The sequence below is a fragment of the Macrosteles quadrilineatus genome, unplaced genomic scaffold, assembly GCF_028750875.1.
Source record: "Macrosteles quadrilineatus isolate MER2022 unplaced genomic scaffold, UCM_ALF_1.0 Scaffold_2__2_contigs__length_208266976, whole genome shotgun sequence".
Taxonomy (NCBI): Eukaryota; Metazoa; Arthropoda; class Insecta; order Hemiptera; family Cicadellidae; genus Macrosteles; species Macrosteles quadrilineatus.
The window spans coordinates 132,271,379-132,295,863 of NW_026542595.1; the positions used below are offsets into that span (position 1 = coordinate 132,271,379).

The 24,485-nt window shown below is 32.8% G+C and overlaps 4 protein-coding genes across 6 annotated transcripts; all 4 read left to right on the forward strand.

Annotated features, from left to right (window-relative positions):
* Positions 1–2,658: 2,658 nt before the first annotated feature.
* On the forward strand, positions 2,659–6,442 carry LOC128985369 (peptidoglycan-recognition protein SC1a/b-like). The gene is made up of 4 exons (XM_054404804.1): positions 2,659–2,794; positions 3,956–4,179; positions 5,430–5,557; positions 6,289–6,442. Exons 1-4 carry the CDS (start codon positions 2,783–2,785, stop codon positions 6,399–6,401), a joined length of 477 nt encoding a protein of 158 aa, XP_054260779.1. The 5' UTR covers positions 2,659–2,782; the 3' UTR covers positions 6,402–6,442.
* Positions 6,443–6,949: 507 nt separating this feature from the next.
* On the forward strand, positions 6,950–13,536 carry LOC128988012 (peptidoglycan-recognition protein LF-like). Of its 3 annotated transcripts, none has more exons than XR_008490314.1 (4): positions 6,950–7,033; positions 8,197–8,418; positions 9,138–9,265; positions 12,823–13,536. XR_008490314.1 is itself a non-coding variant. In XM_054409178.1 (4 exons), exons 1-4 carry the CDS (start codon positions 6,985–6,987, stop codon positions 12,963–12,965), a joined length of 537 nt encoding a protein of 178 aa, XP_054265153.1. In that variant the 5' UTR covers positions 6,950–6,984; the 3' UTR covers positions 12,966–13,536. The 3 variants fall into 3 exon arrangements, 2 of the variants coding, with proteins under 2 accessions (XP_054265153.1, XP_054265154.1); XM_054409178.1 differs by having other exon boundaries at positions 8,197–8,413; XM_054409179.1 differs by lacking the exon at positions 6,950–7,033 and having other exon boundaries at positions 8,118–8,413.
* Positions 13,537–14,311: 775 nt separating this feature from the next.
* Positions 14,312–18,606, forward strand: LOC128984896 (peptidoglycan-recognition protein 2-like). The gene is made up of 5 exons (XM_054404266.1): positions 14,312–14,458; positions 15,696–15,930; positions 16,106–16,230; positions 17,492–17,606; positions 18,600–18,606. Exons 1-5 carry the CDS (start codon positions 14,353–14,355, stop codon positions 18,604–18,606), a joined length of 588 nt encoding a protein of 195 aa, XP_054260241.1. The 5' UTR covers positions 14,312–14,352.
* A 44-nt stretch (positions 18,607–18,650) lies between these two features.
* LOC128988093 (peptidoglycan recognition protein 4-like) lies at positions 18,651–22,625 on the forward strand. Its single transcript, XM_054409294.1, has 4 exons — positions 18,651–19,128; positions 20,441–20,648; positions 21,337–21,467; positions 22,488–22,625. The coding sequence occupies exons 1-4, from the start codon at positions 18,993–18,995 to the stop codon at positions 22,601–22,603; spliced, it is 591 nt and encodes a 196-aa protein (XP_054265269.1). The 5' UTR covers positions 18,651–18,992; the 3' UTR covers positions 22,604–22,625.
* Positions 22,626–24,485: the final 1,860 nt, after the last annotated feature.

Sequence of the window (24,485 nt, forward strand, 5' to 3'; positions counted from 1 at the left end):
TAGACCTGAAAGAGCCAAGTGTACCTTCCACCATTTAATTGACATTTCACTACTAAAATATTGTATAATCATCCCAGACGTTTATAAAGACACGATATGAAAAATATGCCATACTCATTATCTCATTAATACTACATTTCAACCACTTGTTCCATGTGGTTGTTCTATTTTGCTGAAACTCAGTTTATAAACTAAGTAAATGATATGATAAACTCATGAAGAAAAATAATTGTATTTGTGATAGATAAATGTGGATAGGAAATAAAGATAACACATTAATCCTAATCTGGAGTTGTAAATGAATACTCCTTAAAAACAGAATGAAAAACTTTTAATAACTTCTGCGCTTGCAGAACCACTATAATGTGGGAACATGCAAAACGACCAATTACTTACAGTTGATCGCACATTTTGTCAAATTAAAGTTCACATGTTACAAATTGTTTTAACAACTGTGACCATAACGTGCAAATCGCAACTCCAATGAAACCTGACCAAAGCCGTATTTTCCCTGACGAGCAACGATATCAAAACAATCCGAACTGAGTTATGCTTGACCACAGAAAGTTTACCGAGTTATGTACAATATGGCGACATTAATGGTAGTTTAGACTTTGCAAACACGCTACCTCTATCATAGATTAGCGTTGGTAACAGTTATATCAGCTATTCGCACTTATATGATATTTATGAGTGAGAGTTAAACTTACCTGGTGTCAAAGTATGATACACTGGCGTTCTAGATAACACTAAGGTATGCTGTAAGTATACTTCTCAATCTGGTAAAATTTGTAACTACATTTTATCTATTTCAGTTATTTACGTTTGAGTTTACTAATGTCGATAATATTTGTAGAATTAATTTAAATTAAGTGTCTTTGGAGTACAATACCATAGGATAAACAATACTATCTTGAACCCAGATGTATTTGGTAAACATAGGTAATATCTTTAGAAAATTACAAAAGATTTTTGTGGTTGACGACCAAATACTTTATGCAGAAATATTGGACAAAAATCTATATTATTAATACGCTACATGAAACTTTGTGAACAATAAGGATTTTTTGTTTTAAGATTTAACCCCACATATGATAATGCCAAAATGTTTGACTAGGTGTGTAGATTTACAAACTGACCTTACATTTTTTAAAGTCCCTTGGGCTCTGCCCTAGTGGCTTTTAGAGTTACCATGTTATCCTTATGAAGAACATATTTGTTTACATTATGATCAGCTGGATAATATAATTGGTGTTAATATTTTAGCTACAATTTAATGATGTGTGCTACAAATCATTTACTGACTTGGTTGAAATTGAATATTTTTCTACTTATTATAATGGAAATAAACGGTATCAGCATCCTGACACAAAATACTTTCTCCCATAAGCTCGTCAACAACCTTTATCATGGGTAAGCGGTGAGAGTAAATATGATATTTTATAGTTAAAAATCACAAAAGATGCAATAACTTTTGAAACGTAATTGTTACGCAATGGGGTGTTGTACTATTTTTTTGTTATTTTATGGTTTTTATGGGAAAGTAACATAAGTTACAATAACTTTTGAACCGTATTTTTTACATAAATGGGATTTGTAACATTTTGTTCAGAAGTTAAGGGACTATAACATTCTAAATTGTTTAGAAAATCGTTCGGGTCATTTTCGAGAAAAACATATTTTTCCGTTATTTTATGGGGTTTTATGAGAAGATCCCCATTAAAAATCAAAATTTAAAAACAATTTTAATAACTTTCAAAATTTTAAGGACCATAAAACACTTACTTAAATCAAAACCGACATTTTTCCACAATCCTATTTTTCGTTATTTTTGGGGGTTTTATGGGAAAATAACATAATTTACAATAACCTTTTAACCATAATTTTTACAGAAATGGCAGTTCTACCATTTGTTTAGAATTTGTTCAGATTTTGCTCAGAATTTAAAGGGCTACATCATACTAATTTTTTTTATTAAAATTGTTAGAGCCATTTTTAAAAAAATCCGAAAATAGAGATAGAAAAGAAGAATACTCAAAAACACAGTGAAACATTCTCACCGGCTATTTGCATGAGCCAGATTTACAAGGCGTAGCAGGATATGAAACCTACTTTCTCTTCCATCAAGCATTCTAATATTTCTCTACTCTTTTAGAGCATCGCCAAAGTATTACAGTACTAAGAACTGATAAGGAATATGTTGCTATAACATTCTCAATGGTGAATCACATTATTTTTAGGGCTTGGCTACCTATATTTTATTGCAAACATTATTTTTGGAGATGTAACTTTATAACACCAAGATGTCACAGAATTGCATTGGTTACATATGGAGTCTAAACCGTTTTTAGGCAAAAACAACCTAGAAAATGGTCAGAATCGTACACGAACCGGGGATGGCTATGAAACACAATAGGTTTGAATTTCCTAAGGACAAATTTTTAGGAAAGTCGAATGAAGAATAAATTTGAAAGAAACAATTATAAATGGGAAAAATGAATCAATGCTGTTCACTCAAAACACAATAGCAAAACTTACTAAGAATTTACATTTTCGAGGTGTGAGAAATGCCAATTATATTAAACAGTCTGATAGTAGCAAATATACAACATGATAATCATTTTGGTTCTCGCTATCAGAGACTGAGATTGTCATTGGTCATGACCTATTTTTAGTGAATACCAAAACAAAATGTAAGTTAAAAAAGAAAATTTGATTTCTTTAGTGCTTGTAAAAATACTAACGGTTAGTGGTCTACTTGCTTTAAATTACTATTAGTGAAATGCAATCTGAGGTATGTTTGATTTTAATGTCTTAAATCATCGTCTGTTAAAGTAAAATATAGCTTTACCTACGACAGTTTTTTTTTTAACTAACCGTTTCAGTTCAGTTCTTAGAATTGAAAAGATTAACTTAAGCATTGTTTACTTACTTAAAAGCACTGTCCTTAACAATACGGGTAATGGACGAATGAGGTTCAAGGATTGGGAGAAAAGAAGTAAAATTATAATAATTCGAACGTCAACTTGTCAGCTGTTAAGACCAATTTAATTGATCAAACAATGAGTGAGTGGTTGGGCCAATAAGTCGTTGAATCGCAATCAGTAACAAGGTTATAAATGAAAACATAACCTCTCTTGGAAGTTATGAGGAGTGATTTTTTTTTAATTTGGAAACGGTCGTAGATAAATTAGTGTAGTAAATTTAATACAAAAAACAATTCAACTTCACTGAACAATTTCTACGTAACAACCATCCCTTTTCATCGTAAACAAATTATTTTTGGGGTTACGGAAAAAAGAGGAAATTACCTCTTTATATCAATCAAAATACACAACATGCAATATGCAATCCCGCAATATGCAATATGCAATATTTCACTCCTTAGGTAGGTCTGTTGCATTTTGTTGTATTGGTGTAAATACGTCTTTGCTTATTTTTCTCACAAAAAAGAACACTTACTTCTCAAATTATTTCCTTTTTTCAAACGCTGTATTACGTTTCTTTTAATTTGATGACCAAAAGTTAGATTTTTTTTTACTTTTGAGGGTTTTATCACAGACATGTCAGAAATATATAAATTTCAATCGTTGATAAGTACAAAACACCAGTTGGAATGTTTAATATTACCTCTAAACAAAGGTTTTGAAAACACTTAAATACAACTACAGTATACGCATTTACTACTTGATATTAAGAAGAAATATTGCATCTTACTATAGTCAAAAGCCCATTTTAAATTCGCTTATTTAACGATATACATATATACAACCATCTACGTGCGCTCACAATGATCTACTTAATCTCTTATAAAATGTAATTTTATATTTTATCATAAGTCATTACAACCTGAAGCCTGTGTGAACAGCACTTTTTGAGAACATAGACCTAAACTTCTATAAGAGCAACATGACAAACATTACCTATCTATACCGTTCTACTCCCCTCATTACAGAAATGGAAGCAGACATGCATAGATCTTTTCCGCATGGTGTCGAGGGAAGACTGGGGGGCTTCGCCTCCCAAGTGGGAGATGCCCGAGCAGTCAACCCCGCAAGAATCGTTCTACACCACCTTCGCTAAGACTTATTGGTGCAAGCACGACGAAGACTGTCGGAAGATTGTACATGACCTTCAACAGAAACACATGGATGAAGGCCACCCTGATATTCAGTACAAGTGAGCATCCTGTTTCTTTACTTACTCTTACTTACTCTTGTGGCCATTGAAAACCAAGGCGGTCTTTGGCCTCGACAACCATGTGCCTCCAGGGTCGTCTGTCCTCTGCCAGCTCCAGGTCTGCTCCCATTCTTCTTATGTCCTTTGTAACCTCGTCAATCCATCTCATCCTTGGCCTTCCCAATGGTCTCCTTCCTGTTTCTTTTACCTACTCTTACTCCTGAGGCCATTGAAAACCAAGGCGGTCTTTGGCCTCGCCAACCATGTAACTCCAGGATCCTCTGTCTTCTGCCAGCTAAAGGTCTGCTCTCATACTCCTTAGGTACTTTGTAACCTCGTCAATCTATCTCATCCTTGGCCTTCCCAATTGTCTCCTTCCTGTTTCTTTTACATGTATTTAAAAAGTTCATGATGCCCATGATTTCCTTAGAAGATTGACAGTGAAATTTGAAAAGTAAGTATTCGTATGGAAACGAAACTAACGATTTGACAGCATACTCAATAGCATTTTGTGTTTCAAGATATTTTCAAGTTCTAAGATCTTCCAATGGCTTTCACAGTAATAATGGGTTAACTCTGAAATATGTCATTGAAATATAAAAATTTGCGCATTTCAAACTAAGTTATTAAAGTTGTAACAAAAATATACCTTCCCTCTAACAGCAAACCTAAGCACTTATGAAGAAAACAAATCTTAAGATTTCAAACGAATATTTTAGTTGAACAGCAACCAGTTAAATGAAAATTCGTTAAGTTGACAGGTTTGCTGTGGTGGGGGTGGGGATTGTTTTTTATTTATTTATTTATTTATTCATTCAACGGTAACACCATTTTTACATTAGAATATACATTAAATAGGATTAAATCACTTAATAACATAGCATAATTAGGTAATAAATATGAGCAATAATAGAATAAATTAAAAAGCAGACATGACATGCAAAATACATAACCAGTATAAAAGAAAACAAAAATACATTCATAGGCTGAAACATTTCTAGTATTAGGCATACAAAGACATAGCAAATTTGGTACAGGCTACTAAAATACGTGCAATTGATAAGAATGAAAATGGGAAGCAGGCATAAGATGCAAAAGACATAATAATATGGCGCAAAAGATAACAACAATAGGTAAAATATGAAGTGCAAAAACATAACAACAACAATATTTAACAATATGCAACCGAGACATTATTGCATGTAACAAGGTTGTATTAATGTCTATCTTTAACACAAATGTTTCCATAGTTTCCTAGTCGGAGGTGACGGGAATGTCTATGAAGGAGCCGGGTGGAATTACACCACTGTGGATTTATCCAGACCGGAGTTTAACAGATATCCAAAAGTTATAATAGCAACTCTTGGAAGACCCACAGGTATTCAAGCCACTTATATAGAAAATATGTATAATGGTAATTGATAATAATACATTTCTACATTACAATTCCAAATGGGGAGCGAAGTGGTCTAATAGTAGAGCATGGAACTTCGGTGTCCAAGGTGCCGGGCACAATCCCACCAATTACCAATGGAGTTTATCTAAGTAATAAATGCCGCGACCCCTCTGGACCTAGCCTGAAGACTGTGGAAGACAATTCCGGTCTAGAAATGTAGAGGAATTAAAAAAATGCAATACCACATACAATGCATAAAATAGATAGGAACAAACATGCAGTATTAGTATATTTCTTAATAAATAATTGCCATAGATAAAACACAGGGGTAAACGCTAATGTTTTCCCCTTTTCTACTATTGTCTACTATTGTTGCATTTCTTTGTATACCGGTACACATTTTACTGTAGGTATCTAAAAATCTCTTAATAGGCAACAAATAAAATTGAGCAATCAGTGCATAGAGTTAGGTTCAATTTAATTGTAATGTTTGATACGATTTCGTTTAAGGGTTTATTTACGCTGATCATACATTTACTACCAGAGCCATGCATGGCCGCACCAACAAATCAAATTATGCAACTAATATGCGTTCTGCCCGAATTTTTTGTTTGTTTTAACTTTCTTAGTTATTTTGTTTACAATCTGTATAGCTGCCTCTCATGCACACCAATCCAAAAATGACACATAGTCATTTTCTTGTTATGTTTCAGAATCTAGATACATGAGAAGAACTGTAAGGACCGTGGACAGATTTATTTCGTATGGAGTGGCCAAGAAAATGTTGTTACCTGGTAGAAAATTCAAATACACCGCAATTGGTTGAAAACAAAGAGGAAATTGTTTGTATAATATTGTAAAAAAAATTTCAATACAGTATCGACTGTTTTATTCCTGATAATATATATTTTTTATTTAGGATATTGGCAAAACCTCCCTTTCTTTGAAACTAAAAACATATAAACAATGAAACATATAAACATGAAAACAATGAACATATTATGTAATTTAAATAGTAACCAAAATATGACTTGGCAATTACAGTATTGAGAATCCCTCATTACCTGAAAAAAAAACATTGAAAATCAAAGTTATAACAATTTGTTGAACATGAAAAAACAAAAGAATTAGGAATGTTTTCGTAAAGTCATGGATATATTAGAAAATGTTCATAAATAATTTATCTCTTAAATGCAATATTGGTAAAGCTCCAATTACTATCCCACCAGCTTGCAAGTCCAAGACACACAATATCAAAAATGTTTACATTTTTTTATACAAACATTTTTGCTAATTAACTTCCTAACTAAAATTGTATTAGCCTATTTACATGTTAAACTGCTTTGGATTTAGATTACAGATTCATTGGATACAGGATCTTTTATCTAGGATTTACTTTGTGAAAACTTATGCCTTTTAGAGATCTTAAATTAAATTTACAATGCATCTGGAAACAAGGTAATCTGCTAGTTTATAAGTAATATTTTAAGTTACAAATTCACTTCTCAATATGTTTGATCTTTAAAATCTTTTCATTCTGATTTATTAACATAGAACAACAGTGAAACAATAGTTGTTTAAACAAGACATACCAATATTAGTGTAAACTTCTGGTAACTTGTGATAAAAGCATGATTAGATAAAGGTTTACTAGAGAACGTATATTGAAATATAGTTAGTTATTTGTGTTTTTACTCTTTGGAACTGTAGGGTTATGTATGGGTTGTTTGCAAGCTCAACAAGCTAGTTTTCACAAATAAAAAACTCTAAGATACAAATACGAAAACATGACTATTATAACATAGCCTTAAACAATGAACACATAAGGTATGTAAAATTACACTCAATACATTATATGAGTTTTTCCTTCGGGGAATCTTGATTACAATACTGCTTTGTTTATGATTTTGTTTTGGGTTGATTTATCTTGATACAATATCAAAACTGAGTTTTCGTAATATCGTTGAAGAGGAGAAAAGGGTATTAAAATTAGCCATTTTAAAACTAGTCCCAAAAATCATAGAAACTATTTGGTGACATCAGTGTTATCGAGCGTAATGGAATCATACATGACAGTAGGTTAAATATTTAACCATGATGCCTGTAATGTAGTATTGTTATCTGAATAAATAATTAAATAAGTCCATGTTCCAGCTTCTCATGTATTGATTTTGTATTTACGTTTTTTAATGTTAAATATGCTCTATCTTAAACCAGAAATAATATCACTCCTATAAAATTAAAAATATTGTAATACAGTATGAATCAATGACTTAACAATCAAATCCAATAAATATGGAAGACGATTTTGCTTTAGTAAAATACCAAAGTGGTTCAGTAATTTTAAAATAATTGTGTGAATAAAAAATGTTAGTGCTTAATCAAAACTTTTTACCACTGAACTGTATTTCACAATGTATTTCATATTGTGAAAATGGGGCTGATTTTCTATAATTGTAAACCTGTTAAACTACTTTTTCAGGTAGTGATAGTGTTTTTCTGACCGCAGGCGAAGCCCCCTTAGAGGTACCAAACCCCTACACCGAACTGAGATTTGACATCGTGAAATAGGAGATAATTTTCCACCATTTTAAAATACATATGCAAATTTTTTCACATAGAAATGGTGTTTTTCCTGACCACTAGAGAAGAATGGGGGGCTCTCAGCCCCCTCGAGCCGCCGATCCCCCTAAAACTACCTGTGAGGGACATTGTTTTAACCTATGTGAGGAACTGGAGTGGTTATATTGAGGATGACCACATAGACTACACTGGTCAAGTCCAGGCTCTACAACGACGACAAATAGAGGAGAAAAAACTGAGCGATATTAAATACAAGTAAGGTAATAAAAAAAGTTAAATAACTTCTTGATCAGCATCGTGCGTGTTATTAAATTACCTGAAAGCACAAAAATTACGTCAAAGAACACATATAATAATATATTTACACTTATACTGTTTACTAACAAGAGGGTAAATACATACAAATGATGGTAAGTGGGGATCGATTTCGATTGGACCAATAAGCTACGATAGCCAATAGTATACAAGCGACACCATTGAGATTATTGTCGATGCCTATTGGGTCTGATGATGATTGGAGTATCCAATCGAAATCGATCACTACTTACAATCTATATGCATTTACCGTCTTGTGAGTAAACAGTATAAGTGCAAACATATCATTATAAGTGATATTTGACGTATTTTTTGTACTTTCAGGAAAAGTTAAGTAGGTAAAGAAGAAAGCTCGCTATAAGAAAGCTGAGAATACTCGCCAAGTTAACGAGTTAGTAGGCCCGGAGTTAGTTTACTAAATCTTTACCGTATGGTAAATCGAGGTGTATTCACACGGTTACTTTATCATCCTATTTTTTAAATCGTTTGTATCATGCATGCCAGGTTGACAGCATGTGCTATACACCGAACATCTAGAAAATACCAAACTGACTTTAAATCGATGAAATATTTCAATAACCCATCAGTTTTTTTAAGTATTGAATCCAGTCCAAATGTCAGAATATCTTTCCTATCTGTAAACTCAACCTTATTGTGTTCCCAGTTTCTTAGTGACGCCCCAAGGACAGACCTACGAGTGTCGAGGATGGCATGGAGCTGTTCCTGCACCTAAACACAGACCCGAGTGGTCCAACAACGTATTGGTGATAGCTCAACTAAACTGGAGAGTCGGTGAGAACAATATAGTCTGTAGGATGGGACCTGTCTCCAGACCCTCCAGACCCACCGTCTACCTGGGGACTTGCCAATGGTATAAGGCCCGTACTCCCCATGTAGAGAGAGTGCCAGGAGCCAAGTTCTATCACACAGAATATTGTTACTATTGCTTTAACGATAACCTAGTGCCTTATAGTATAAGAATATGCCCACACACCTTTAAGATAAAATACGTTGCCTTACGTTGGATCTTGTTTAAGATCTCACACCTAAAATATATCCTAGGATTAAATGTTTTAAATGTATCCTGAGATCTTATAACTTTCGAGGAAGATCATTAACAGGAATCTGTTTAATAGTCAAAGGTTTTAGATTACCTAAGAGTATACGCGTTTTACTTAATCCCTTATTACATAACTTATATAATCTATAACTTAGAGTTACATAGGATCTCATACCAAACCATAGTTTACCTTAATACCTTATTCTGTAATGTAATAAAAGTTAACATTGAGGGTAGCCTGAGATGTTATCTGTCAGTGAAAACTTCAGATCTTATAGGCTCAAGATTACGTTACATTTAAATCGGTAGCCAAACTAATCAAGTTAAACAATCAAAACCACTTTCAATATTAGATGTCAATGCTAGGTAGTCACAGTCGACAATTGTTATTGTTGGTCAACATTGTAGTTAACATTTAACTAATTTCATAATAATTTTGAGTTTAATTTGTTTATATTAGGAAAATTGTTATACTCGAATGATGCACTGTTTACACTATAAATTTATACTAGTGTACCTGTTGCTCGAATTCGAGCAATTGCGAAGCATTACATAATTATGGAAATACTCACAATCTACACAATAGTTAGATATAATCAAAATATTTTGTAAATATCTTATCTTTTTTCAAAAAGTTGATCTTGTTTTTTTTAGTGTTTTTAGTGTAAAAAAACAGTACATTTATATTTCTTCTACTTGGTGGTGTTTTATGACTTTTTCTATGTTTCCATTGTTTGCAAATCGGTTATTTCAATGATTGCTCAAGAAATGTAGCACAGAGTTAATTCAGTTTTATTTTTAGCCTATATCAAATTGTCCAGGATTTCTCGCTCTTTTCCATTATAATTATTACACCAACCCAAGTTTCGTCTTCAGATGCAATATGCCAAAGAATGTCACCTACAAATCTCCAAGAAGTGGTAAAAAAGGCAGAAACCAACCCATACAATAGATATAAGTTAACTACATAAGAAATCATTTTAAAAGTTACTGTGATATTAGGATTTTCCACTGATTTGGTAATAGAACATTATATTACAAAACATGACAGGATGCAAAAGAAAATCAATTTTAAAATCAGAAAAATCCATTGCAAATAAGGTAAATGCACCAGTAGCTGACAGTGCTCCAGAAGCTGACAGTTTGAGTTTCTTAACATTATAATGTGGTCTCTTAAAAATATTTACACATGATTGCATTGTTAGAAGAACATATGTTTATTCTTGATTTGTTCACAAAAAATTCAGTGAAATTTAGCCCATACTCGCTGAATGGTGGTGGTTTGAAAGCGACCCTGTCTGTACATATCACATTAAGTCGATTCCCTTAATGAAATTGTTAAGAAAGTAAGTTTGGTTTTTTGTCATTTTGCTAAATTTCTTAAATAGTACTAATGATTAGGCTCATTATTTTTATCAATTATACCTTTGTTGACAATTTCATGATAAAATTGGGGGGGTTAGGGGTTTTGGATTTAAAATTATATCAATGTCAGGCTTTGGTACACAAAAGCCATACAAGTTCCACTAGCTGACAGGGGGATATTTGCTGCTTGCACAATATTAAATTGGTTTTACCCATCGAAATTTGCATGCTATTTATAATTTATGCGATCTCATATTTTTATAAAATGATTTAAATTTTTGCTAAATAAGCCAAATTATCTTAAAAAAATTATTTTTTGTTAAATATATATTTTTTTTAATGTAAATATTTTTTATTTTAAAATATATCAAATAAATTTTCTTAATAACGTTTTACATAATTTTATAATTTAATTATTAAGTTAGATTTTATTCGTCTTATAAATTATAAAACCCTTAGGTTTAGCAGCTATATAGTAGGCCCTATATAGTACATTTATAGTTCCAGTGTCAGCTACTGGGACAACTGACAGTCAGCTACTGGTACAAGCACTTTTTTCACTGTCAGCCACTGGAACACGTACAAAGGTTGAATTAAGTTTAAAAATTTTATAAAATATATTTAAAAACCCCTTTTTGTATGACAAATTTGAAAACTACACTAAATTTAGAATCACATAACATCCGTAATATCTCTTTAGTTCCTTTTTATTCAAAACCACGGATTATTAAGTGCGTATAGTTTCTTATACTGTCAGCTACTGGTGCGTTTACCTTACTGTACTTCATTTTGACAAATTCAATAAATCACAATTTAAATATTAACAGCTGTTGCATTAAAAAGTAGTGTAGAATTATGCATATGGTCGTAATGTAAACAAATCTGAAGAGGCAACTTTAAAGGCTTCTGGGGCAGAGCACCAAGGGAATTTACCTCTTTCCTCTTTTGATGGCTCATCTACAGACCAAGACCTTTCTTTAGAGACCCCTACCAAGTTTCTACGCCCAGCCGTTCTCTCAAATTAGCTGTGACAAAAAACCCCGTTTTCCTCCATAAGAATAACATGGGATGGGAATTTAAAGGCCACGGGGGCAGAGCCCCAAGGGAATTCACCATGTTTCTCTTTTGATGGCTCATCTACAAACCAAGACCTTTCTTTAGACACCTCTACCGAGTTTCTACGCCCAGCCGTTCTCTCAAAATAGCTGTGACAAAGAAAAACAGTTTCAAATTAATATATAGATTTTTAAGATGAATATTTAAAAGAAACTGGTTTTATATTGAAACTACTCTGTTTACGATGCCTGAGGAAAACACCGAAAATATTAGAACCAAATGTGTGGACAAATTTGGCAAAGGGGTTAAGAGTCTTCTTTTGTCACGCTGTTGTTACAGTGTTGAAGACTTTTTAAGAAAACAATGATCTTTAGTTTTTATATTTTATCCATAAGAAATATTGTTTTTATTTGTAAGAGATTTTTTTAACGCTATTATGCAGTTTTTAATGACTGTCAAAAAGAAAGATGTTTGTGTTCGAGTAACAAAATCGTGAACCTCAAAGTGTAAATTTTTTTATTGTTAAAACATCTTTACCCAAGTTATAGATATGCTCAGTATACATACATACATACATGATACATGATCTCTCCGTCCGTAGTCCTTTGCCTTAAGGAGTTGGACAGGTCAGGGTTAATACAAAGAATAACCAACTTAATACTAATTTTTGTCACCGTCTAGGTAACTGTCTATGTCCTCTAAACTTAACTCTACTAGATATTTTTTTAATTCTGATTTGAATTTTGTTAAGCTCTGAATTTCAAGTAATTTTTTCGGTAGGGCCTGGTATAGCGTTGTTTTTTGTTATATATTTTATTGTTTAGTAACTATGACTAGTTTATTTACTAACTAAATTCCTCTTTGGCAGCTGATGGATATTTTCGTCCCATGATCCAAGCTATATATGAGCTCGTCAGATTTGGTGTCATGGTGGGCTATATTAAGAAGAGACACCAGTTTTTGGAAACCAAACCATGGAGATGCCCGAAAGTGATTCCTAAACTACAGTAGATTTTTAATAATTTAGGTACTGATTGCTGATTTTGTTCTAGTTTGGGTTGTTTAATTCTTTGCTTAGCAAGAACGAAGTTACATTTACATACTGCTATTTCATGTACTCAAAGAGAAGGTATAGAGGGAACATGCTAATGGGACGACTGTGCGGTTTCAATTCTGGTATGTTTTGTCTGAAATTTACTTGTGAAAGGAGCAAAGAAGAGTCCGAGAGGCGAGCACTATGCGGAAATTCCTATCGTACAAAGCAAAGGGTCTTTCTGAGCGTTGTTATGTTACATGAGGGCGATGGAGGCGGTGTTAGATTTTGCCCTAGACACCAGTGACTGGTGCTAGACACCAGTGACAAGCATAGACACCAGTGAATAGTGCTATACACCACTTAAGCGTACCATTGAATGTTTCCTCTGCATCTTACTTCACTATGATATACCTTATGACTAACTAAACCACATAACGTACACTAATTGTAACTGTTGTGCAAATATATTTCTTAACAGTAATAAGAGTACTTTATTTAAGTATTCTCTTTTTATAACTAGAATAGAATCAATAATTCTTGTATGCTGAATGTTATATCAATGGTCAAAGAAAAGATCTATCAATAACCTCCATTTATTAGGAGCGTAAATGGTTGTGTTTTCTAGGTAGTTAAATTTGCAATAATTATTATATATGATTTAGATTATGTTATTTATTATTAAGTGTTGTTTTGTTTTTATAAAAAATATAACAAAATTTAAATGTTTCTATCTTCCCGAGAACCAGTTTTGTCCTTGACTCAAGTTATTTAGTGAAGTTAATATTCAATTTGTGTGTTATAAAATTAACACAAAAATTTAATCAACAAACCGACTTTGGACATCTTTGAATTCTATACAAACATCTATGTTATTACTTTGAAAATAATGTTATGTTTCTTTACAGTTTATCTTTCTGCTAAGTCTACTGCACTTAATACATTTCTTTAAAGAATTTATATGTGACCAAAAAACTAAAATTATTAGCCGAAGTTTATTTAAACAACTTTATTACTTTCAGCACAATTATATAAAAAATAACAACAACATTTTTCTCTCAAAAAAAATTATCTACTTATAAATTAACAAATAGTCTGGTACAATATCATCATAAGAATACAAATAATGTTTAACTAAAAGCTATGACTGGTTATGAATAAGTAAACACTTGTTTAAAAAAATGAAATGTAAATACTTGGCTTTTCAGTTTATGCAATATGAATGAATCACGACGTATTCAAACCAACAACAGATGATGCTGAGAAATCGACCGAATCTGAACAAACTATTAATTTAAATTGAAACTGATTAATTGATTAGATGCCCGTTATCTACTGAACTTATTCAGTTGGTTTAAGTGAACCATGGACAAAGTTAATAGCACGGTTAAAAGCAAGGCGACTACAAATGATGAGAAGAAGAAGAATATTTCTATTGAGGATATTTATAAGATAGACCAACTTGACTTGGGTAAATATAATTTATTTTGTATCGTTGAACACACACTTTGTATATATTTTTCATTCCTATGGTTCACCATCGGCACCATGGTAGGAAATTTCAAGATACTCGTATGTTTCTGTTCCGAGTTTGCTTTTCATCTGGTTTTCTTTAGCAACTATGAAATACGAGTATCTTGACCAATCAAGCGATTTTTTTTTTATATTTAGAAATACCCCATGATTTCTACCTTACCTTCTATGCTTAGTAACGCTGTAAATTTTACTCTAAAATAAAAAGTAACACATAATTAGTATCAGCACACCGGAGAATAAACAGACGTTAATATATATCTACATAAGTTTCAGTTTCTTCATTATTTAGGGTTGAAGCATATTTAGAGTATAGTTGGAAACTCAAAAGTTTAGTTTGTGAACCCCATCAATTTCATTATAAGTTTAGTGAAAAATCTAAATCATAATTTTACTGAGACAGTAGCACATTACAATAATATTAATGAAGGGTAAATTGGAAATAGATCGTGCTGCTGACGTAAATCAGTTTTTTTTTCATTTTCTGGAACGTACAACTATTTATTAAAAACCTATAGACCTATGGGACATCTTGGTCCAATTTTGGACCATCAAAAACAACAGATTTTCCTGAGGATCAAACCGGCGAAAATCTTATTCCTAAGAGACCACTTTAACTTCATAGTTCCCAAGACGAGATACCTAAACGAAAAATTCTTACCGACAAGTCATCCATCATCATGATCATCAATTAAGATGGGGACGCCACCTTGGTGCATATTGTCACCCTGAAGAATGAGTGTATAATGGAATGAGATGGTCTGTGTAGCTTTGTTGCTGACTAGGAACAACTATTTCAATAACCAGGATAATTCATTTAAAGCCAGATCTGGGACAGCTATAATCAATTTTGAACCATCAAAAAGCTACTGACTTTTCTCAGGAATCCGGCAACCTTTTGATTGAACAAACACTATAACTCAGCAATAGTCGATGCATTTGTGTGATCATTTTACAAAAAGACTCCGAAGAATCTCATCTATAAGAACCCTGGGGATATAAGTTTTATAAATCTACTATACTATACTTCTAACGATGGAACTTGTCTCCTAATGCACCTTCGACCTACCTAGGAACTCACCAAAGATGGTTTAAGGCCCGGACCAATCATAGGTACACGCAGAGTCATGAGTCAGGTTCCATCATACAGACTATAAACTACTTTCTTTTTCCAGCTTTGAGGCCACAGACTGCCAAGTTCACACTCCCAGATGCTGTCCCCAGAAGGGAGTGGAGAGCTAGGTTCTCCTCGGGTGCCGGGTCTGTGGAACCTCTCAACTTCCCTCTCAACCAGGTGATCATCACCCACACAGATAGCGACCCTTGTGGAGACAAGTCGTCGTGCACGAGAGCCTTGCGTGGAGTTCAGGAACTGTTCATGATGATGGGATATCACGACATACCTTACAAGTGAGTGTCTTACACAACAACAACAAATATATAAGTTTACAGCCTATAGTGACTATACAAAATGCTACATACAGAATATACTTTAATATCGTCGTTTGGTATTTTATTCATTTTAGCACAAGCTGTGTAAGTAGTTCTATTTTATTGACTAAAATGGCCTACACTTGATTTGCAGTTTCATGGTCACTACGGAAGGAGACGTTTTTGAGGGACGAGCTTGGCTAGATGAATGCCCAATACCCGAATCCTTAGGCAGACAGGATAAAACTCTCGTAATTGGAATTATAGCAAAAGAATCAGGTAACCGACTAGCTATATGGATACACAGGAAATATACTACTTGCATTTTGGTAAAGATAGTAAGTACTTTAAAATTTCTAGAATAAGAGTTGCATATTATTCCATGAAAGAGACAACTCGAATCGGTTTCCTCATATTTTTCACTAGCTCCTTTATACGCTTACTGTACAGGGTGTTTTTTTACGTAATTTAAACTCAAAGTACCAAGAGACACTTCTTAAGGACAATAGAAGGTCATAATATGGTATCCCTGTCTATTACTTCATTGCCGATCACCTGATATGCATTGCTGCATTAGTTCCTACACGATTTGATGTTATAGGGAATATGTTGTGATTAGGACTTAACATAGTGTTTTCGCAAGTTGAAAAAGTATGCTTTGTAGACCAGCATGTCTGTTTTATTTGGATCCGTTTTCCTAAAATGTTTAACAAGTCTATAAATAGTTTATTTATTTTATACCTGAATCACAACTGCAAAAATAAATTCTAACCTTTCTTGCCATAAAACCAATGATTTACTTTTAATGTGTTATTTTACAAGACCTAATCTTAGAGTTTGCGAAAACACATGTTTAGTCTTATTCAAAATAAATTCCTAAACTTCGTAGACAACAGCTCAAAAATATATAGCTGATCATCAACGAAATAAAAAAGCAAAAAAACAGCGATAACAAAATTATGTTTTTTAAACAGTGTCCCTTTGTACTTATAATTTTGGTTGCGTTTAACATAGCAAATAACATTACCCCATAAAAAGTTGCAATTAGTTTTAACACTTAACACGACTCTCTAACGTTACTTAATATTCATTCTTCCATATTGAACAACTTATATTTTATACTTTTGATAACGTAAATAACGACTAACTCATTGTGTTTGATCAAAATTGGTCATTATAAAAAAGTTTTATTTTATTCTAGATGAGTGTGTAATGAGAGTGTGTGTGAGATGAATGTGTAATTTTTGTAACTGGTAATTTTTATTTAGAACACTTGCTAGCGTGTAAAATATATTATAAGTACGTGGTGTTACCATTTTATCATAAAAACTGTCTGAAAACATTAACGTATTTTTAAACGTAATTTATTTTTTTTATGTATTAGAATCGACCGTTCTAAATGTAATAGTCATTATGTACAGCTCTCTTAACTAAATGTTTAACCAATATTTAATAGTCTTCATGTAAAAAGGTGACATGTAAAAAGTACATTGCCTTACTGTAATTACTTAATTTAAATAATCTTTTTTCTGAATTTCAGACTGCTTTGGAAAGGCAAAAGAAGCCATCAACACACAGGTTGACAGGATAATCGACCACGGCCTCAAATATGAGCTTATTCATCCCAATTTCTTAAAAAGAGAATCGCATTCTTGGCATTTCAGATATAAATATACAAAAGAGGAAATACTACAAGACGATTACCCAGAAATAAAATCAAATTTATCAATAACGTAACTATATTATTTTATTCCATTACACATTCTATTGTTATGAAGGGTGTAAAATGGTTTCATGATTTTATAATAATTTGTCAACTATAAACCACCATTTAATATTATGTATAAAACATTATACACTCCAAATAATGCTTAGACCTGGAAAATACCAAGTCAATACCCTAGATATAAAGTAAAATTCGTAGCTAAATTACTCAAAAAACCATAACTCAAATTAATATTTGCAATTGAATTGAAATATCCCGTTTTATTAAAAAAAAATCGAACATTATTTAATTGTCATCCTCGAACAAAGATCGACTCATACACATAATTTGTGAAATAACTATAGTATTATTCGGGGAAAAATTATAACTCAACGATGTCACTTGAGTGCTGATGTAGGACCTTTTTAAGTGTGTATGAATACAAAGTGTGTTTAATCAAATCTATATTACCGCATGATTAACTTTAAATCCCAAAACTGGTTTGGTGATAAGTGTGTGGTATTAGCGAAAAAAGTTTTAAAAACTCCCTTCTTTGCATTTGATTTATCCTTTGTAAAAATTATATAAACATTCTCCCATTTTGCAAGTATTATTATGTTTTTGATACACGAAAACACTAGTGTTCCATGTTGGACTCTTAGTAGATTTTTTCCCATATAATTAATAACACTCCATCTCTAGTTTACTCGCACTTTTGTGTTTTTTCTCTAGTATATTCGTCTATAAATTAGTAAACCAAACCACAGTTTTTGAATGTTCAAATCACACCTTAAATTCTTTTCAGAATGTCACATAATGTGCAAAGATATGTTTACGTATTCCATACATATTGTACCCAATGGTATTAGGATAATTAATTCATTTACAGTAATCTATAGAGTTTATCTAATCTACATCTTGCTAATGACAATTGTATTATTAGTGCTTGATTTAGATTTCATTAAGTTCTTACATGTGTATTTAGCGATCAGTTGTATATAATAATAAGTTTGACTAAGCGAGGGATACATACGTGAGTGGAATGTTGATTTAAATATACTAACGTCTCCATTTATTTGAGGAACACCTTAACACATCAAGGAAGTTCAACACTTGCTGCGACAACCTTAAGTTGTTTAATGCCTCATAAAGTCAACTTGAAATATTTAGAAAGAACTCACCTACCAAACCTGATAGATCTTCTCATTATCAAAGTAACCAATAGCAACCACACAAATTGGAGAATTTGCCAACTCAAGTCTTATCAAAGATAACAAAACTATTTAACACTTTCTAACTGATACAAAGTTTCTTCCCAAATACCTATAGCTGAGTCATGGCATCAGCTCTCAAGGAACAGTTAGCATCAAGATTTGTCAAGGATGGTTCTTCTTCTGATATTCTGACTACAGGTCGCCAAGGTTCAAGGAATGACAAGGAGCCAAGAGAGGGAGATCTTATTGGAGATGAAGGTAAAGTAAAAAATATTAAAGGATGTTTCAGTTTTACTTTTGAAATATTTGTTTTCTCATCTCCTTAGTCAATTTAGAATCACATACTTTGGATTTGAAATAAGCTCCAAAAATATTGGATTTTAAGCTCCATCATATACGTGGAGTGATATTTCTTACTATATATTAAGTCTATAATGTCGTTTAATTAATAAAGCTAGAGGTCGTCCAGTGGTCGAAACTCGACCATAAATATGTAATTTAATTATTTTCAAAGCAATTAACCATCACTTAATTTGAAGGCAATAATGAAATAACAATTTATTCATTGGTTGATTTGGATAATATTCTCTAATGATTAGCTAATGACTAAGTGATTTTATTAAAGTAGATTAAGTATGTCAAATTCCAAGAATATATTATGCCAGTTTGTTTGTTTTGATTTGACACGTATGAACACAAAAAGGTCCATCTTCAAAGATATTCCACCACAGCTTAACCACTTCTAGCTAAAAAAATCGAATTGCACTTTACATACTTCTCTATTTTTCACCCCACTTTGTAAATAAAACATGTGATTGGAATTTGTTTTGATTTTCTGTTTATATTTCGTTGTTATTTCGTCACCATCATGGCAACCCATAAAGCCCATGTCAATTTTTTGTTAAGTTCAAATTCATTTTTTGTGCTTATCTTTGAGCCTATTTTAATTTATAATAAGATTCTGCACACCTAGAGGAAAATATCTTTCTAACAGTATGCATAGATTTTCCCTACGACGCACACGAGCTGCGAAAAAAGGTTTTAAAGAAACATGCTTGCCTATTAATATATAGATAGATAATTCAACCCATGAAGGTATAAAGATACCTTAGAAAGTGCATTCGTATGAGACTGAAACTTCTAAGAGTAAAAAAATATATAAGTTGTAAGACAGAATTATTAACACAAACTAGTCTGAACAAAACTGTATTACAGTACAACCTTTACAAACATTGGGCCAGTCACAGAGCCTAGCAAAATAAATAAATTTTGAAATTTTCACCAGCTCAGACACAGCTCTTTAAAAAAAACATGCTTCTCTCTAGAAAAATTGGGGAAGAAGTATTTTGATTTTATCGAAATGAGAAGCTTGACAACTTATTGCAGGTTAAGAACATAGGATTTTGTAAGGGTTTAAAGTCACAAAGCCTATGGATTAACTTCCTATCACATAATATATTTTCTGAGTTTGATCTTTGTATGAATGGAACATGAACATCAAAATGAATGATTTTCACAAGATGTAAAAACAGTTTTATAGGGCAAGTAATATTATTATTTATGCCCACAGACAGTGCTCGGCACATGAGATGGAGGGAACATTGGAACGCTAAAACTCCAGTGACGGAACTGAAACCTATGTCAAAACCAGTACATACAGTGATACTGACATACACAGACAGTAACCCGTGCCAAGGGGTTGACGAGTGTGATATGGCAGTGAGACAGCTGCAGGACAACTATCAGCAGAACCTTAATCTACCCGACATACCGTACAAGTAAGTCTACATGTGGTAATTTAGCTACTTGGATTCATAATTACCCATGTTAAGGAGCGATTTGGTCTAGTAGAGCATGTGACTTCAGTCTTCGAGCTCTTGGGTTCTAGTCCCAACAATAGCCAATTAATTTTAACTAAGGGATAATACCGCAACCCACTAAACCCAGACTGAAATCATGTTTAAAATGGGTTCGGGTTAGAGCCTACGTAGTCTTTTAGAATGTTAAGGTGGTACATAGAAAAAGAATATTAACCCCAGGTTGGGAGTTAATGGGTATGGTATCTCGTAAAATTCAGGACCTCTGACACCAGAAACTCAGTCCAACTGACAAACTATTATGTAAGTCAGTTAACCATATTTGTGTGAGAAATAGGTTAGGAACCTATTGGACCAGCAGAAACTTAACATACATACTCTGATTTAGTATAGTGTTTATTACTCAATGCATATTCTTTTTTCTTTTGAACTTTCTTTGTAAATGTGACAAATTACAGCATTTGCTATATTTAAACAATGCTGGATTTGTTAGAAGCTTTCCAATGAGGTTTTGAAATAAATTTACCAATTTCGTTTATTTTTTAACATCACTACAATTAAATCATAAAAAGTCTAGAAACTATCGTAGCAAAGCTTTGCATAGCCTTTTTACAAGAAAGTAGTTTTATCTAATCAATTCAATTTTCAGTTTCCTGGTCTCAACGGATGGTAACGTATATGAAGGTAGGGGGTGGGACTACAGACCTTTTGTTCCGAAAAAGGCGTTCCCAAGACTAAGGGGTTCAAGAATAGTCATCGCTCAAATCAACGTAAATTTTGGTGAGTAAATAGTGGATAGTTACTTAAAGAACCCCCACCTTTGGGGTCTCACCCGGGGTCTCCTCAAGCCCCCATATTTTGAATGGGCTTCATTTTAAATTAGCTATGAATTACACTTTTAGGTTGGGGATGTAAGTTAAGTCAATTAAACATGGAGTAGTAAATACTGTTACAAGGAGGTTGTTAAAGGGTGGGGGAGGTCTAGGAAGTTGTTTTCAAAATAAAGGCCCGGCTTATTAGGGATCTTAGTAAAAACCTATTATTATACTGTAAATCTATACCTACTTAAAACGCAATAAATTAGAAACTTCAAAAACATTTTTCTGGTTCCCGATATGGCGGGGCTTAAAGTCCTGGGAACTAAATAAGACTAAAGGTCAATAAAAAAATACTGCCTAATATTCAGCATGATTACAAGTTCCTAGCAATACAAGAACCAGTTTTACAAATACTTACAAAAAAGTATTGATTTTATCCTAAGGGGGTGGGTTTGGAAAGAAAAAGTCAATTTACCAACGTTTTATCTACATAACAACAATGGGGCTGCGTTCAGCCTTCTCGGGGGATTTAAGTTTTAAAGAAATATTTAAAAAATAACAAATATACATATTATCAGTTATTATACAAGTTTTTCGTGTCAAACACAATATTTCACGTACATGGGGCAACCAAGAAGAATGGCAATGGAAAAATAAGTCATCATATGAAGTTTGATCCCACATTTAGTGGGTAGATCTGAAGAACAATTCAAACCTTGGTATACTAGTTACACATAATGTTTTTAATATTTTCCGTTTATCAAATTGATGCAGTAGATCATGCTTTAATCTGAGAAACCTTAAGTGCTTATGCTAGAGTGGATGTAGTGCTTTCTTTCAAGTGTTAAGGTTGCTCGTTCTAGGGATTGATTCTGGACTCAAAGGCTTTTGTCATAATACTATTATTTAATTATTTAATACATATTTATTTCTATTTTAACATGAAAATATCTAAAAATGCATTCATGTTATTTCTTTGCAGACGATTCAATACTACCACCAGCAGACAGTGCTACTTGGGATCTTATACAGTTTGGTATAAACAACGATTTCATCCATTCAGAGGCAAAAAAGATCGTTTCAGCTCCATGGATTTAATAAAACTTTTTACTATTAACAAGTCATAATTGTAACCTTTTCACCTATTGACACAACTGTTGTCAGCAGTTATATCTTAATTAAAATTAAGATGTAATAGTAACAGTATTTCTATTGTATGGTCATACGTTCGCTCTCACCTCGAATCTGGTTTTAGAAAGGATCTATTTTCCATTTACTCTTTGTTAAGAGTAAAAGGATCTGTCACTCGTAAAAAAAATGCATAAACATTAATCTCTTTGTCTTTGCTTCTTGACTTTAAATTTGTCAGGTAGACTTGCCTAGATCTACTGAAAAAATAAACCAGTCTAATGTGTTTCTTTAGAATTTAATCCAAAGCATATATGCTATTGATGTTTTAATTCACTTATGAACATCCTAAAGTGGACATGGATTTTACTGTTTTTAATTTCAAACCACAACGCCAGCAACTATAACAATCTTTACTGATAACAACGTATGCTCCCTATTTGATAATTCTTTGTGGGACTTAAAATTTAACCTTAAACACCAATCACAAATCAAGTACACTACTTTAAAACTTAAGGAAATCTTTTACTCTTATTTGCTTTTCCTTTTCAAATGCTTAGTCACCAAAGGTCCAGCTTCGGGCGTCCTAGACTCACAAGGGGTTGATATTAGATTGTCCAGTTGACTTTTCGCACACGAACACACACTGCTGATTGTAGATAAACATGTTGGATGTAAGGGTAACGAACCGGGCAACCCGGATACTTCACAGACCTTAGTCACGTTCTTAGTAAATCTGATTACATTTAGAACAAACGTGTTATATATGTTGAACGGCCTAGAGTATTTTCTGGATTGTTTGAAATTTAAATTTGTTTCAATGGTTGTGAGTCGGTGGCTCAGTTGGTAGCGTTGCGGACTTCGGGCCCAAGGCAGTAGTGTCGTGAGTTCGGATCCTGGTCACTGCCACAAACTGTTGTCAGTACAGTTCACCTTTGTACTGTACCGGCTCACCCCTTGCTTTGCTGGATACGTTCCACGCACAGATCTGTAGTGTATGTGGACGGGCAATAATTGCAAGGTTAAAAGAGGCCGCCAACCTCTTAAAAAAAGAGGCCGAATTCAAAACTTTGTAATTTGTATATAGTTTTTTAATTAATATATGAGCTCAACGTCAACGGTACTGCCCTGAAATTTATCGAAGATTATCACGTCAAAAAAGCTTTGGAAGCAGACCATTTGCCATTATGCTTTTAATTAATGTTGCTATCCAACAAAAGGTTGACTTAGGATAGTAAAAAGAGCAGGTTTTGAACCATTACTTGACAAAAAACTTTTTTAAATTCAAATGGCGTATAAACACAAAAACGTAAAACTTGGGCTCTAAAAAGAACTATTGCCACCAACAACCTAGAAGGTAAAAAATGTATATGCCTCAGGCTACGCATGATCTCAAGAGTGAAAAATATCTCAGTATGGAGGAAAGAATCATTTCATTTCAATAACAGTTTCACAATATTTTACTCTGGCAAACAAATCCATAGGCTAATTACTGATATTTGACATTATAAATAATTAAGTATTTGAAACACCGACAATGGAAGGAAGTATTGTTAAAAGGATATGAAGAGAGAATAATTTTCATAAATATGATACAATATCACGAACCATCTGCCGACAAAACGCCCCTGGCGGAACGGTCAAATGTTAAAATACCCTCTTGGATATGACTTGTCAAAAGCACCTGTCTCATAAGGGTGGATGAAAAGAGAAAGAGAGGATTTCCAAATGTATAAACTAGGTGAATACAGCATGTAACATGTATTTTCTCAACTGAATAGTTGTATTTTGTCAGATATACAATAGTTAAATTTTCATTGTAAATTTGCGAATTGTGTGATAACTACGCTGT